Raw genomic sequence first — 14799 nt, 5'->3', positions numbered from 1 at the left:
GCTGAGACCGCAAGTGCTGCAAGGCGATACACACGCAGGGGCAGAGGAGGACTCTGCTTTCCGTGTAAGTACCCTTTGGGGACGTATAGTAGCACTTGTCGGAGAGAAGTGAAACAGGAAGCCCGCTGTTTTAGGACGTTGACTGCCGCTTGTTGTTTCCGCGCAGGTGTCTCAGGAGCCAGCCGGGAGAGATCGGGACTGAGTGAAGGAGTGTTGTGAAACCTAACACACACAGGGGCAGAGGAAACTCTGCCTCGAGTGTAAGTATTGTAGCGACACTCCACCCTGTAGCCTAAGGCCTTAATAGTCTCGTATCCCCGTGCTGGCGTATATGCTTTGCATTTGCAGGTGACCCGGTTCGTGTGACCAGAAGAAGATTTACTGCCTGGAGGAGGAAGGGGACGGCGCCATTTTTTTAAGCATTCTTAGCCCACATGTTTTTATGGACTTTAGCATTCTTATTTGTGGGTATTTTGTTATTATCCTGTTTTTTTTTTTATTATCATCCTTTTAATAAATTTCAATTAAGCCGCGCGATCTTTTGGTTCCTCCTTGTCAACAGTGTGCTCTCACCCGGTCATCCCACTCTACTTATCAATAATTTTCTGGTCAATTTCAGTACACTTCACATATTATTCCATAGCCCCTCCCCATTACACTCCACCTGTTCCTCCTTGCACATAGGCGGAGGTAGCGGTCCTGCTGCTGGGTTGTTGCCCTCCTACGGCCTCCTCCACGTCTCCTGATGTACTGGCCATGAGAGTGAAAGCACCGGGAGAATTCAAAAGTGACATAAACATCAGCCAGAAAGCGTCAGAAGTGAGAAGTGGTCTGGGATCACCACCTGCAGAACCACTCCTTACTTGTGGGTGTCTTACTAATTGCCTATAATTTCCACCTGTTGTCTATTCCATTTGCACAACAGCATGTGAAATTGATTGTCAATCAGTGTTGCTTCCTGGACAGTTTGATTTCACAGAAGTGTGATTGACTTGGAATTACATTATGTTGTTTGAGTGTTCCCTTTGTTTTTTTGAGCAGTGTAATTAAAATACTTCTGAGGATGTATCATTAAAGATTACTATGTTGAGTTGATGCTTTGGTTTAAAGTTTGTCAGTTATTTGGGGCCCTTATAGCCTGGGCCCCCAAGCAGTTGCCTGCCTTGCCAGTTGATAAGCAGCGCCTCTCTCAATGAGCCTGCAAGCAGCTTTATCAACCATGTTGGGATTCTGAAGTTTGTTCCCAGGTGAAAAGGTCAAATATGAAACAATGCGTTCATGTGACATCAGGACGATTGTGTTATTGTTTCTAGACTCTGGGTTATTGGTTTTTTTCCATCAGCTCAGAGCAATAATAAAATGTCAGGGAGGCTGCAGCTAAAATCGTCCTGGTAGGTTCACAAACTAAAGTAATGTCAATTGTTCTGAGGATGTAGCATTACAGATAACTACTGGAAGAGCCTTCCAGACAGTGAAGGCTGCCATAACAAAGGCTGAACCCCAGAATATCTGCAGGGCGCTTCATGGGTCTGTTGGGGCCCGAGGCAAACATTCATTAAGGGCCTCTCTCAACCAGCATCTACAATTATTTTCCAGCAATAATGCATGCAACATTTAACAGGACATTCAGAGTGACTGCTGTCAGATGGGGCCTCATTAAGGAGGCTTCCTACTTCCTTTGCCAAAATGTGCAAATTTTTTAAGGCAATGCTTTGGTTTAAAGTTCATCAGTTATTGGGGGGTCCTACTGGCCTGGGGCCCCAAGCTGCTGCCTGCCTTGACAGTTGATAAGCAGCGCCTCTGGGAAGAGTGTAGGAGGGCGAACCAGTGTCCGATAACATTAAACTGTGTTAAAGTTCGGACCTTTTACAGTTCACTTTAAGATTTACAGGTCAGAGAAAAGATTTCTGTTAAAGTTTCACATTAGACTTCAATGTTGCATCATGTACAAGGAGATAGACGGTAGGAGGGAGGGGGGAATAATCAAGGGAGAGGTGAGGAAGAGGAGGAGAGATCAGAAGAAAGGACGACACCGACTACAGCTGCCCATTGGCCGAGAGCTGACAGGATGAAGAGGATGACGAGGGAGATTCCATCAGAGAAAAGTGAGCTGTGATCATTCTGGCACTCAGAGAGCTGACTGAGCTCAGCAGCTTCAGGTCACCACCTCCCCTCAGTGCTGGATCATGGACGACCAGCAGGGAGCCGAGCTCTGCTACCCTCAGCTCCTCAACTTGTCTTGCAGGGGTATTATGCGCCCTCGCTCTGAGGCCGTCCTCCTGTATGCTTTGCTGTCCTCTATCGTTGTTCTCACTGTTGTTCTTAACCTGCTTGTCATCATCTCCATCTCTCACTTCAGACAGCTTCACACCCCCACCAACCTGCTCCTGCTCTCCCTGGCTATCTCAGACCTCCTTGTTGGGCTGCTGGTGATGCCGGTGATAATGGTACGGGTCACAGAAACCTGCTGGCTGCTGGGAGATCTCATGTGTACTTTTTCTGACATTATAGCCTTCACTCTTACCTCAGCCTCTGTGGGGAACATGGTGCTCATATCAATCGATCGCTATGTAGCTATTTGTTATCCTCTGCAGTATTCAAACCACATCACTCGCAACAGAGTGGGGCTGTGTGTGTGTCTGTGCTGGGCCTGCTCAATCCTTTACAACGGGCTGATCTTCAAGGAACATGTGAAGCAGGCCGACAAATATAACTCTTGCTTTGGGGAGTGTGTGGTGGCGATTGACTATGTGTCAGGAACAGTGGACCTCGTGTTCACCTTTATTGGCCCCTGTATGGTCATCATTGTTCTGTACATGAGAGTGTTTATCGTTGCAGTGTCTCAGGCTCGTGCCATGCAGACTCATATTACAGATGCTGCAGTGGGCAAGGGTCGAATCACTGCAAAGAAATCAGAGAGAAAGGCAGCCAGGACTCTGGGCATAGTCATACTGGTGTTTTTGATCACTTTCTGTCCATATTACATTTCCTCTCTTACAGGAGAAGAAACAGCAAACAGTGCATCGTTGCGGGTCAGCATTGCGTCTTGGCTGCTCTACATTAACTCTTGTTTAAACCCTCTCATATACGCTTTGTTCTATCCGTGGTTTAGAAAAGCGATCAGGTTCATCGTCTCACTAAAGATCCTGGAGCAGTCCTCGTCTCTGGTTAATATACTTTAAAGATATGATGTATATGACCTGTTCAGTCTGAGCATAACAAAACTCAAACATCTGTCAGCAATGCAAAGTGATCAGTGCACATGCAGAATGTTTTATGTCACGTGTTTGATGTCACTAAAACAAAGAGAAAGACGGCTGGCACACTGCAGAGCTCCAGAAATGTTTCCACCACGGTGTCAGAAAAGCAGGTTCTGCTCAGAACGTCACCCAGGTGAAATATGTTTCAGGAAGATTGGAGCCCTGCAGAGTGTATCTTTGTTTCAGTGACTTTTTTTACTCCTCTCTGCAGCTGTCCTTTATGTTTGGATGTGTGATTTCTGGATTGTTGTCAATATGTTTGATGTCACACTGTGCATTTGTGCCTTTCTTTATTCCCTCTTCCCTCTTCTCTCTCTAAGCAGTGTGATGATTTAAAGATTAGGGATTCAGCGTGAAGTCAAGAGGTGCAACATTTTGTTCAAAGGAAATTTCTTGATTGACTAATTGAAAGTAATTTGTTAAGCAATAATGTGAATGTAAATGTTGTTTTCCCCGTTCTGAATGTGATAATGTTCCCTGTTTCTTCTCTCACATTACAGAAAACTCAATGTTCCAGTTAAAGACACGATAAATAAAGCTGATTCTTTTGTAACCTGAAACTTGATTTTTTTGGGCGAATTGTATCATCAATATAAAACTTTTATAAAGATTAAACAACACAAGGATCAAGAATACCATGAAATGTAATAATTGTTGGCTGCAGCCGTCAGAAAAGGCCGATCAGTCGGCACACCCACCTAATGCCACAAAAAGTTTCTGAAATAAGTTATTTTCATAACACGTTATAAAATTTAAACACAGCATGCTTTACATGATTATAATACAATAAAAACTATCATTAGAAAATAAAGATATAGATAAAAACATATAAAATCCAAAACAAACGTACGTATAAAGGACCCTGAAACATCACATGCAACACACACACCTGACTGAGTGGGGTCTATCAGTCTACACTAACAAAGTCTTTCTAGTCATTTTAAAAATACAAGAAATTAATACCACATTTACTTATGCTGTGTTTAACCACAATATTACTTCAAATTGGGTTTTTGTTTTACTTTAAATATGTTGCTAATAGGGAACTTGCAGGCTTAAGAGATGTCTATAAATCTCAGAGGGGACACCTACATATTGTTTAAAACAGTGAAGTTAATTCAAATAAAATAATATTTATTTTTCCCATATTATTTATTACTGTACATTGACAAGGAAAGATTGAGAAATAAACTGAAGTGATTCGGATGGAATTGTTGTCAGATATGTTCTAAAGGCCAGACAACTAAATGGCCTGAAATCTTGTTCCCATATATATTTACGACCTGGTTGAATCACCAGCCATATTAAAAATTAAATCAGATGTGATTTTCTCAGCATAAGCATGTCAGTCACTCTGGATTGGCGTGGTGAGGAAAGAGTGTAATCCTTAAGAAGTTTTCTGACTTCTATCTGATAAAAGTTGACTCATGACCCTGTCATTCACTTGTTTATGTACAAAGTGACATATGATTAGAAGCCTGTCAGTTCAACAAGCAGGGCCGAATCCAGACCTTTTAGACTGGTGGTCCAGCCCAGGCCCTGACTTACGCAGAGGTGGCATGAAGTTTTTATGCAAACAAAATGTTTATTATTTATTTACCTGAGTTAAAAAAATGTTATTGACATAAAAGCAAAAACAAATACAACTGCATTACTTTTAATAAAATTTCACCTCAGCGAAACCTCACTGGGGGGAAGGAACCTGAGCTTTTGCGGGAGGTCTAGAGGCTAGATTTAGTGAGACTGCAGTCATGCAGTTGCATCGGTCCGTTGTTGTGAAGAAGGAGCTAAGCCAAAGGGCGAGGCTCTCGATTTACTGGTCGAGCTTTGTTCCCACCCTCACAAAATGGTCATGAGCTTTGGGTCACGACCGAAAGAACGAGATTCGGATACCAGCGACTGAAATAGGCTTCCTCCTTAGGGTAGTTGGGCGAACCCCTAGAGATAGGGTGAGGAGCTCGGTCACCAGTTAGGAACTCGGAGTAGAGCCGCTACTCCTCCACATCAAGAGGAGTCAGCTGAGGTGAATTGGGCATCTGTTCTAGATGCCCCCTGGATGACTCCCTCGGGAGGTGTTCCAGACATGTCCCTATGGGAGGAGGCATCAGGGTAGGCCTAGGACACGCTGAAGAGACTATGTCTCTGGGCTGGCCTGGGGATGTCTCCGGGTCCTACCGGATGAGCTGGAGGAAGTCTCTGGGGCGAGGGAAGTCTGGGCTGCCCCCGTGACCAGGCCCCGGATAAACGGTGGAAAATCGATGGATGGATGGATAGATATTGATAAATGTATAAATTAATCAATTTGATATTTTAGTAAAGAAAGAAGTGTGATTGTTCATTTGAATGTATTTCTTCCAGAAGATTCTTCCTCTTTGGAAGAAATTGTTTGGTGTATAGCACGGCATATGTGCAAGCACACATTCTTCATTTCTTACCATAATACCACTGCTAGCACCATGACTGTGAGAAAGCGTGTGTGTGTGAGAGAGTGAGTGAGAGAGAGAGAGAGTCAGTGAGGATGTTTATGTGTTAACAATATAAATTGATAATACTTAATATTTAGTTGATTAGCACCTTTCAGGACACACAAGGACACTGCACAACACACGTTTTTACCTGTGTATTTATTTATAACATATAAAATGTTTATATGTGAGTGTGTCTTAAAAGAGTCACAGAAAGCAAGGGAGAGATTTTGATATGACCAGAGCCATGTTTGTGAAATACATTTTGCAGTCCTCTAACGAGGGGGTACAGTTAAACCTCCAGTATATCATCAATTCAAAATATTTTGCATCAAATATTCTAGATGTCAGTGTCAAAAGATCAGAAGGTTAGAGAGGTTCAAGAGTTTCAAATTACTCAATCTTTGAGTTAACTAAGTCTTTTAAGGAGATTGGTAGTAGTGTGGCGGTCCACTAGGGGTGCTCATCACCAGATGGGATTGGCAGATAGGCCAGAGGAAAGCGGATATAAGGGGTAGCGCTTCCGGGTGAATGTTGTTATTGTTTTGATGGAAGTCTGAGAATAAACACACCGGCTCCGGAATCTCGTTCTCGTTCTCTTGTCCTTTCGACTTCTTTTCGACTGGTGACCCTGACGTGATCGGCGGCGCTCAACATGTTCAAACAAGCGTCTAGGGTTGACCAGCTGCCATGGGTCATGTTGGGCCTGCGCTCGGCCCCGAAGGAGGACCTCTAGGCTTTGGCTGCAGAGCTAGTTTACGGTCAGCCGCTGAGGGTCCCGGGGGATTTCCTGCCTGCAAACTTGGCTCAAGGGACGTTGGGGGCCTGGTGGCCCGCTGCGCAGGGGGCTACCAAGTCAGTGGTTCCTGTACCTGTGCATCACTGTCTGCCCCGCTCCCACATGCCAAAGGACCTCCAGGGGGCCAAATTTGTGTTTATCCGGCATGGCGCGCATCGCTCCCCACTCCAGCCTCCTTACGATACGTCTTAAAAACTTCATCATTGACTTTGGTGGTCGACATGAGCGAGTGGCGGTTGATCGCGTGAAGCCTGCCCATCAGGACCCAGACAGCGTGACGGTGCCTGCGCTTCCTCCTCGTCGTGGCCGGCCGCGGGCAGCAGTTGCGGACACTGTTCCTTCATTGGACAGACAGGCTGAATTGCCCGCTATTCCGGGCCAGGCTCGCCGCCGGCGGGGTCGTCCCCGACGGGAGGTGTCGTGTTTACCCGAGGGTAGTGGGCAAGTTAGCCGCTATGGGCGTCCAGTTAACCCTCCTAGGAGGATTTGATTATGTGTTTTTGTGGTTTGTTTCTGTTTCCTCCTGTTGCTTTGCAGTTTGGTTTCTTTATGCCAAATCTGGTGTTTTGGGGGGGGGGGCCTGTGTGGCAGTCCACTAGGGGTGCTCATCACCAGATGGGATTGGCAGATAGGCCAGAGGAAAGCGGATATAAGGGGTAGCACTTCCGGGTGAATGTTGTTATTGTTTTGATGGAAGTCTGAGAATAAACTCACCGGCTCCGGAATCTCGTTCTCTCGTCTCGTTCTTTCGACTTCCACAGTAGCAACTCTAAACAGTCCCTCCAGGAAGTCACAATGTTGCGATCGCAACAATTCACGCAAATTCAACCAATCCACGCCACTTCTGGTGACCTTGCAATTTTGTCCAATCACCGCAACTTTTCTGCCAATTTGAACAATCAAAATAATTTTCCCCGCAGTTTCACCAATCAGAGTCGCGAAAACGGCGAGCTATACATCACCAAAGTGACTGAGTGAGGTAGATGAATATGCTTCATAAAGTAAATCGTACTGCTCATGTTAAAATATCACTCATTCACTGATGGGTTGAATAATATAAATGTCCCTAAAACTGAATCTATCAAAAGACTGGATAATATTAACGCAGCATATCACGGCCGTGGTTCTAATCTAACAGACAACACTGAGACTCTGTGCAGGCTGAAAGATAGACAATTTAATGTTCAGTGTGGAGCCATTATATACCGTTCAACAGTCATAAATTCCTTCCCACTTTGGATATTTCTATACATGGTCTGGAGAATCACGTCACCTTTACTCTTTCAATGTCAAACCTCTATTTGAAGAACAATTCCTCATTCTACTGTCAACTGAGGCCATACATTGTACTTTTGGAACACCTCTAATGACATTCTTCTCTTCAAATATGGTCATAGCATCTCAGAATAGAACGTAGTCTGCTAACAGTAAAGTCACCTCTACAAAGTGTAACCAAACGTATTCACAGAAATTCGTACCATCATTCACATCAAAGTGTGTGCAAGAAAGTAAATGACATGAAAAAGAATCGCAACTATTTTGCAATTTTCGCATCCTGCCGCAATTTAATTGTAAAAAACAGCAAAAAACATTGCGACATTCATTGCAATTTTTTGGAAAAGCTGCCGCGAAATCAGGCACTTTAGGCCACAACAATCCCCAAAAAGGTCCATGGAATCCTGGAGGGACTGTCTAAAATAGCAGTAAGACCTCCAGTCCACACAAACACACACAACACAAATGTATGAGGAACAGTGGGTGTGAACTGTAGCCGTTTCCGCTCAACGTTCGTGAAGCTTTTTTACGGCCCTCATGGGGGCTTTCATCTTGAAATTCTTACGTCATTTGGCGCCAGAGTCTGCGCAGTAGAGTTCGGCGGGAGGAGCCCTGGCAACACGCCCCGCCCATTTAGCATACTGCCGTGATGACTTACACAGCCCAGCTACGCCAAGAACATAAGAATCTCTACGGAGGGAAATTCACCTACCGACCATAGAGGTTAAAACAAAACCACCATTTATTTCAAATCAAATATCTAAACGTCATTAATTTCAAAATTAAGAAAATCACGGTTTTTAAATTAATTATTGAATTTAAACATGTTTTCTGTAACTCTGTGGGTTATTAAACCCTTCATTTTTGGCAAAAAACCAACTAAACTATTTTTAAGCTAAGTTAGCAACATAAGTTGTGTACAGATCTAACATGCTGGTGAAAATATGACTTTAGGACTATGTGCATCTTTTAAAACTACTTTCTATCATATAACATATCTGCACTCACTAGTTACTTCAGTTCTATGTATATTTACATGAACATTTATGTAAATAATGTGTGAGAGTAAATGTGTTTCTGTGCATTACTGTGGAGTTGGTAAACTAATCTGTTTCATTAAGGTTTCTGTCTGTATGGACCTTTTCTCTGGTTCTTTTCCTTGTCTGAGATGTTGTGCATCTTATTGTAATTGTTTTTTATTATCCTCATTTTAGGAAGAAGAAAGATGGCTGATACAGATGCCAGAAGTCAGTGTAGTGATCAGTGTTTTGCCTAACACATTATGTATCCCATTGAGATGTATGAGGTTAATTATAAAACAATACTGAATGTTTCATACATCTTTCATGCTGTACCCCTGCCATCTCACCTGATGGTCTCCCTTAACTTTTTCTACTCTCTGTGAACACCTTTGGACTGTTGAAGGAGGAGAGCATGCAATTCCTCACAAAGAGACTCCTGTCAGACAGGGATTCAAACCAGGAACCTCCTCACTTTTATTGCTGAACCACTGGTTCATTGATTTGAACCTTTTCTCTCCTGTTTAAAGCTGCAAAAAAATATAACTAGATAATATATCTAGGGCAATGATAGAAGTCACAGCTGGGAAACAAATAGCTTTAAAAGTACATTTAACGCAGGTTAGTGTTAAAGAGCATGCAAATAAAGAGAGTAGAGTGGCATGATACAGACACGACTGAGAGGGCAATTACATTTACGTTTTATTCAATCACATGAAATGTCACAATAGTCTTGTAACTTACCTTAACAAATACAGATTTTGCTTAAAAACATAGTGTGGTATTTTAAGTTACTTTCTTTCACTTGGTTGTTCAGTTAGATGGAGGTAGTATTTAAGGTTTTTGTGGGTTATACAGGTTTGAAAGAGGCAAATGAGTGTACAGTATTTTAAAGTTATAGCAGATTAATCTAAATATAACTAAAAGAAAATGTTGCTTATAAGAAAAGCCTCTGTATTAAACAGCCTCTCTTTTTTTCAGTTCATCTTTTGAATGAATTGTCAAACATTGCTCAGGAGGTGCGAGCTGCGTCCTCTGTGGCTCAGGCGCGACACTCGGCCCACTGTTTCACATCAGACCGCTGTCCAGTGCTGTGAATGATCAGACCAAACGCCCTGCTCAGAGAAGCATTGGTCAGGTCCTCCAATCCAACAGCAGCGGGCTTTGGGACGAGCTGGGAGAGAGAGAGAGACAACACGAGAAAAAGATAAATCTTAGTTTAATGTATAATAAAATGTTGGTGAAAAGATGGAAACCGATGATAAGACATAAAATCTTCATTCATGATTATAGAAGCAAAATAAGAAAAACATTAAATATGATTTTGGGAGAAACGTGATCTTTATGCCTTCTTTGATTGAGCCTGTCTGTCTCCTCCTAACCACCATAACAGCAGCCTGTTTTTATATTTTGTGTCAGGTTTTGTCAAGTTATCACACAATTTCTCAATGAGCGTCATTAAATGAACAAAATGATCAACTTGTGACTATTGAATTGGTAATGTGTGTGGGGAAGCCAAAGCTGAATATTTGGCAGGTTTAAGCAGCATGATGCTCGGTTAATATTATATCACACCACCGCTGATTGTTTAGGTTTGTGTTCACGTTTCTGTTATTCTCTTAAATCCGACAGAAGTTATATTAGATCAGAGTTTACTTTAGTTTTATCCTGATATCTAGAGAAATATTCTACCTTATTATACATATCAGACTGCATGGTGACATGTTAATCTCTGTATAACACACTCTTCACACAGACTGTAATCATGTACACATTAGTAATTATACAGGACAGATTTATAGTATTTAGCTTTGTTTTTGTCCAAGACGCTTTTTTTTAAAACCTTACTTTTATGAAACATAACTGTGCAGCCAATGAACGGCATCTATGAGCTGATTTTAATTACAATTTATCAGTTTTAAATACAATTCCACTCACAAAGACGATATATAACAATATCAAGAAACATAGCATGTCAGTTATTAGGTTTGCTCATGTTAAAAAATAAAATAAAATGATAAATCATGCCTGAAAAGTAACCTAGCTTAAATTGCTAATATGTTAGCTCGCTAGATAACACTTTAACTAATGACATAAATCAAACTTTATTACTTACCGAAAAAACTTCAAAGATCACTTAGAGTCCACAGGTCCGTGAGATTAATTTACTGGGGAAAAAACAGCTTTTACCAGCTCAAAAAAGACGAAAAAACTGAACTGAGAAGCTCTGTGGCGTCTCGGCTTCACTTCACGACGTAACTTTTACTAAGAGAGCTACGCAAGATCCGCGGCTGTCAACATGCAACGAGTATTTACAGTTTGACCCACATCCCGTCTGCTATCATTGAGGAGGCTGGGTTTATGACCTATACTGTAGCCAGTCAGCAGGGGGAGCTCTATAAATAAAAGCTTCACTCCTATGGGGGCCTTGTCCCATCCTGTCATGGTTTAGTTTTGTTCTGCATTTAATCCTGTTTTAGTTTTCATTATTTCCATCATGTTCTGTGTATGCATGTTCCTAGTGTGTTTTACTTTAGTCCTTAGTGTGTTTTCCTGTATCCTTGTGTTCTCCTATGTTGCCTGTTAGTTTATTTCCTGTCTTGTGTTTTAAGTCTAGTCTTTAGTGTTTCCTGTTTTATTTTGTAGATCTGGTTTTGGTGGTGGTGTCAGTGTCTGGTTTTACTTTGTACTTGTCCTCAGTGTTCTGGTCTTGTGTTCTTTGTTCCTTGTGTTTCCCGCCTTTGTGATTACCCTGATGTTCCTCACCTGTCTCGTTAGTATCACCTGTGTCTGATTACCCCTTGTCTATTTAGTCTCTGTGTTTGCCTGAGTTTCCTGTCGTGTCATTGTCTTTTGCTGTCGGTTGTTTCCTGTGCAAGTGCCCTGAATTTTGGATTTGGATGTTCTTCGTTTTGGATTTAGATTTTTCTCAGTAAGTTTTTGTTTTTACCTTTTTGTTAAAATAAATTATTATTTTCTGCAATTGGGTCCTCCTCCCTGTTTCCTACCCCGGATCGTGACAGAATGACACGACCCACAATGGACCCAGCAGAAGATTTTGATTCTATGGACGGTGTGTCTAAAATACTTTACTTTCAAAATATTTTTTGTTTGGCCCGGAGCACTGCTTCTTCTGAGCAGTCTCCATGGACTGGCACCCGCCTGGCCATTTTTACTGGGAACCGAGGAGGCCCAAGGAGGAGAGGCCGCCATGGCTCCCGTTTGCCTAGCCCAGCAGTGACTCTACCTTTGTGCTCCACAAGGCCTCAATCCGAGCCTCGGCCCAAAGTAGAGCCTAAAATTCAGTCCTGGCTTCGGCCTCATGGTGACTCGGAGCAGTCTCCATTTGATGGCACCCGCCTGGCCATTTTTACTGGCACTCGTGGTGGCCCCAAAAGGAGAGGTGGTCGCCGTGGCTCCCGGTTGCCCAGCCCCCAAGTAACTCTGCCCTTGTGCTCCCCAGAGCCTCAGCCCGATGCTAAGCCTCTGCTTCCTGTCCCCGTTCCGGCAGAGCGCCGTCTGCTTCCTGTCCCCGTTCCGGCGGAGCGCCGTCTGCTTCCTGTCCCCGTTCCGGCGGAGCGCCGTCTGCTTCCAGTCCCCGTTCCGGCGGAGCGCCGTCTGCTTCCAGTCCCCGTTCCGGCAGAGCGCCGTCTGCTTCCAGTCCCCGTTCCGGCAGAGCGCCGTCTGCCTCCTGTCCCCGTGCCGGCAGAGCGCCGTCGGCCACCAGCTCCGGCAGAGCGCTGTCTGCTACCTGTCCCTGTTCCAGCAGAGTGTTGTCGGCTTCCTGTCCCCGTGCCTGCTGAGCGCCGTCGGCGTCAAGTTGAGGATCCCTCGGCATTCGGGCGAATGCCCGACGACGTCTCCTCTGCGGTCCGGCCGACGCCTGAGCTTCCCTCGGCAGTCCGGCCAATGTCCAACATCGTTTCCTCGGCGGCCCAGTCAGTGCCTGGTCGTCCCCCAGAGCTCTCTCCCGTGCCTGCTCAGCCACCTGGCCAACCCCCAGAACTCAACCCTGAGTCTGTTCGGCCTCCTGGCCGTCCCCCTGAACTCTCTCCCGTGCTTGCTCGGCCTCCCGGCCGCCCCCCAGAGCTCTCTCTTGTTTCTGCTCGGTCTCCGGGCCGCCCACCTGAACTCTCTCCCGTTCCTGCTCGGCTTCCGGGCTGGCCACCTGAACTCTCTCCCGTTCCTGCTCGGCCTCCGGGCTACCCACCTGAACTCTCTCCTGTTCGGCCTCCTGGCCGTCCCCCAGAGCTTTCCCCCGTGTTTGTTCGACCTCCAGGCCGTCCACCTGAACGGACTATGGCTTGTATGCCTGAACGTCCGATGTCCTCAGTGTTCTGGTCTTGTGTTCTTTGTTCCTTGTGTTTCCCGCCTTTGTGATTACCCTGATGTTCCTCACCTGTCTCGTTAGTATCACCTGTGTCTGATTACCCCTTGTCTATTTAGTCTCTGTGTTTGCCTGAGTTTCCTGTCGTGTCATTGTCTTTTGCTGTCGGTTGTTTCCTGTGCAAGTGCCCTGAATTTTGGATTTGGATGTTCTTCGTTTTGGATTTAGTTCTTTCTCAGTAAGTTTTTGTTTTTACCTTTTTGTTAAAATTTATTTTCTGCAATTGGGTCCTCCTCCCTGTTTCCTACCCCGGATCGTGACACATCCATGATGAGGAAAAGATAAATATATTTGAGAATTTGCTGTTTCAGTTCTTTTTCCTGTTCACACATCTTAAATGTGTACCTTTAAACAAAAACTACAGCTTGATCAACCCGTAAAACACCCTTGAAAATAAAATAAACAAATTGAATCACTTCCCTTTAACGGTTTCAGACTTTACGGTCTAAACAAAAAAAAAAAAAAGAAGGACAGATTTCAGAAAAAATTAAAGTGCAAATAAAATAAATCCTTTTAGTGAGGCTGCATCCTACCGCCCTTTAGAACGCCGCATTATCCACGGTTCAGCATCCAGATGAGACGACAGCACCCTCGAACAGCCACGACAACCTGGTCCATGGTTGAATCGTCCCCCAAATAAAACAAGCCTGCACACAAGTGTACAGAGCAGTTACTTCACAAATAAATAGCAAAAATCAACTCAAACTGGCTGAATTATTTTTTTTTAACATTTTAAAAATCATCTATGTACTTAAATGACTTTATTCATTTACACCCAAATATTTCAGAAGTAACAAATATATAAATCATTCAATTATTTCCATTCACATTTTCCTCCAGCTATGTTCAACTTTTAACACAGAAAATGTTGGAATATTGTGCACTACAGAAAAGCCACAAAAAACCTAGCTTAGCGCATGGACACGAGGCCACGAGGCAATAATAACATTACCACACGTGCATTGCTTAGTAGCTCACTATTTCAGCCGACTACCGTTCATTTTAACTTCCTTCTTTACACCCAATATCCTGACTGGTTTTAGTTCTTTCAAAATTACTTTAAAATAAAATACAAATGACACATTATACCAACAAGTTTTGCATGCTAATCAGCTAATCAGACAACTCACCAGGATATCCACATCAAAGGAGAGAAACAGGAAAGAGTTTTTGCAGACTAACTTCTCTCACACTGACGACACCGTCAGCTCCACTAAAATATTTTTTAACTCTCAGACACACGTCATGAGCTAATTTTATTTATCTCTAGGTCTAACAGCTTCCTTTTTACACATTAATTTAAACTGAAAAGTCGGAAGAAATCATATAGAAACTTCTGTCCTCCAATGCTGCAACGTTTTTTTTCCACTCCGTGCTGGTGGTGCATTTAAGGAACTTCGGAAATGTTCGATATGTTTAATGAACATCTGTAAATGTGTAAATGCAGAAAAAAACCTGGTTTACATTTACAGTTTTGTTTTTTCATGTTTTTGTGTTTAATGAAATACGGTTGCATGTAGTGAAATGTTTTCGCAATCTTAAAATATTTGCACAGTTGAACTACAGGGCCACCGTAGCAGCAAAATTCAAAACC

The 14799-nt window shown here is 43.5% G+C and overlaps 1 protein-coding gene and 1 long non-coding RNA gene across 2 annotated transcripts in view; one reads left to right on the top strand and one right to left on the bottom strand.

The window, feature by feature from the left end:
- LOC306820606 overlaps positions 1-14569 on the bottom strand; it is a 113106-nt gene extending 98537 nt beyond the window's left edge. Inside the window, exons 1-2 of the long non-coding RNA XR_013778689.1 lie at positions 14336-14569; positions 13739-13852 (exon numbers count right to left, since the gene is read on the bottom strand). This is a non-coding gene — a long non-coding RNA (uncharacterized lncRNA). The remainder of the gene's footprint in view (positions 1-13738; positions 13853-14335) is intronic.
- Positions 2187-3182, top strand: LOC306820084 (trace amine-associated receptor 13c-like; the record flags this gene model as incomplete). The annotated part of the gene is made up of 1 exon (XM_079337740.1): positions 2187-3182. One exon carries the CDS (start codon positions 2187-2189, stop codon positions 3180-3182), a length of 996 nt encoding a protein of 331 aa, XP_079193866.1.
- Positions 14570-14799: the final 230 nt, after the last annotated feature.

The sequence above is a fragment of the Symphodus melops genome (genome assembly GCF_947650265.1).
Source record: "Symphodus melops genome assembly, chromosome: 2".
NCBI lineage: Eukaryota > Metazoa > Chordata > Actinopteri > Labriformes > Labridae > Symphodus > Symphodus melops.
The sequence above is the reverse complement of the archived record's forward strand: the minus strand, read 5'-3'. Positions and strand labels throughout refer to the sequence as shown.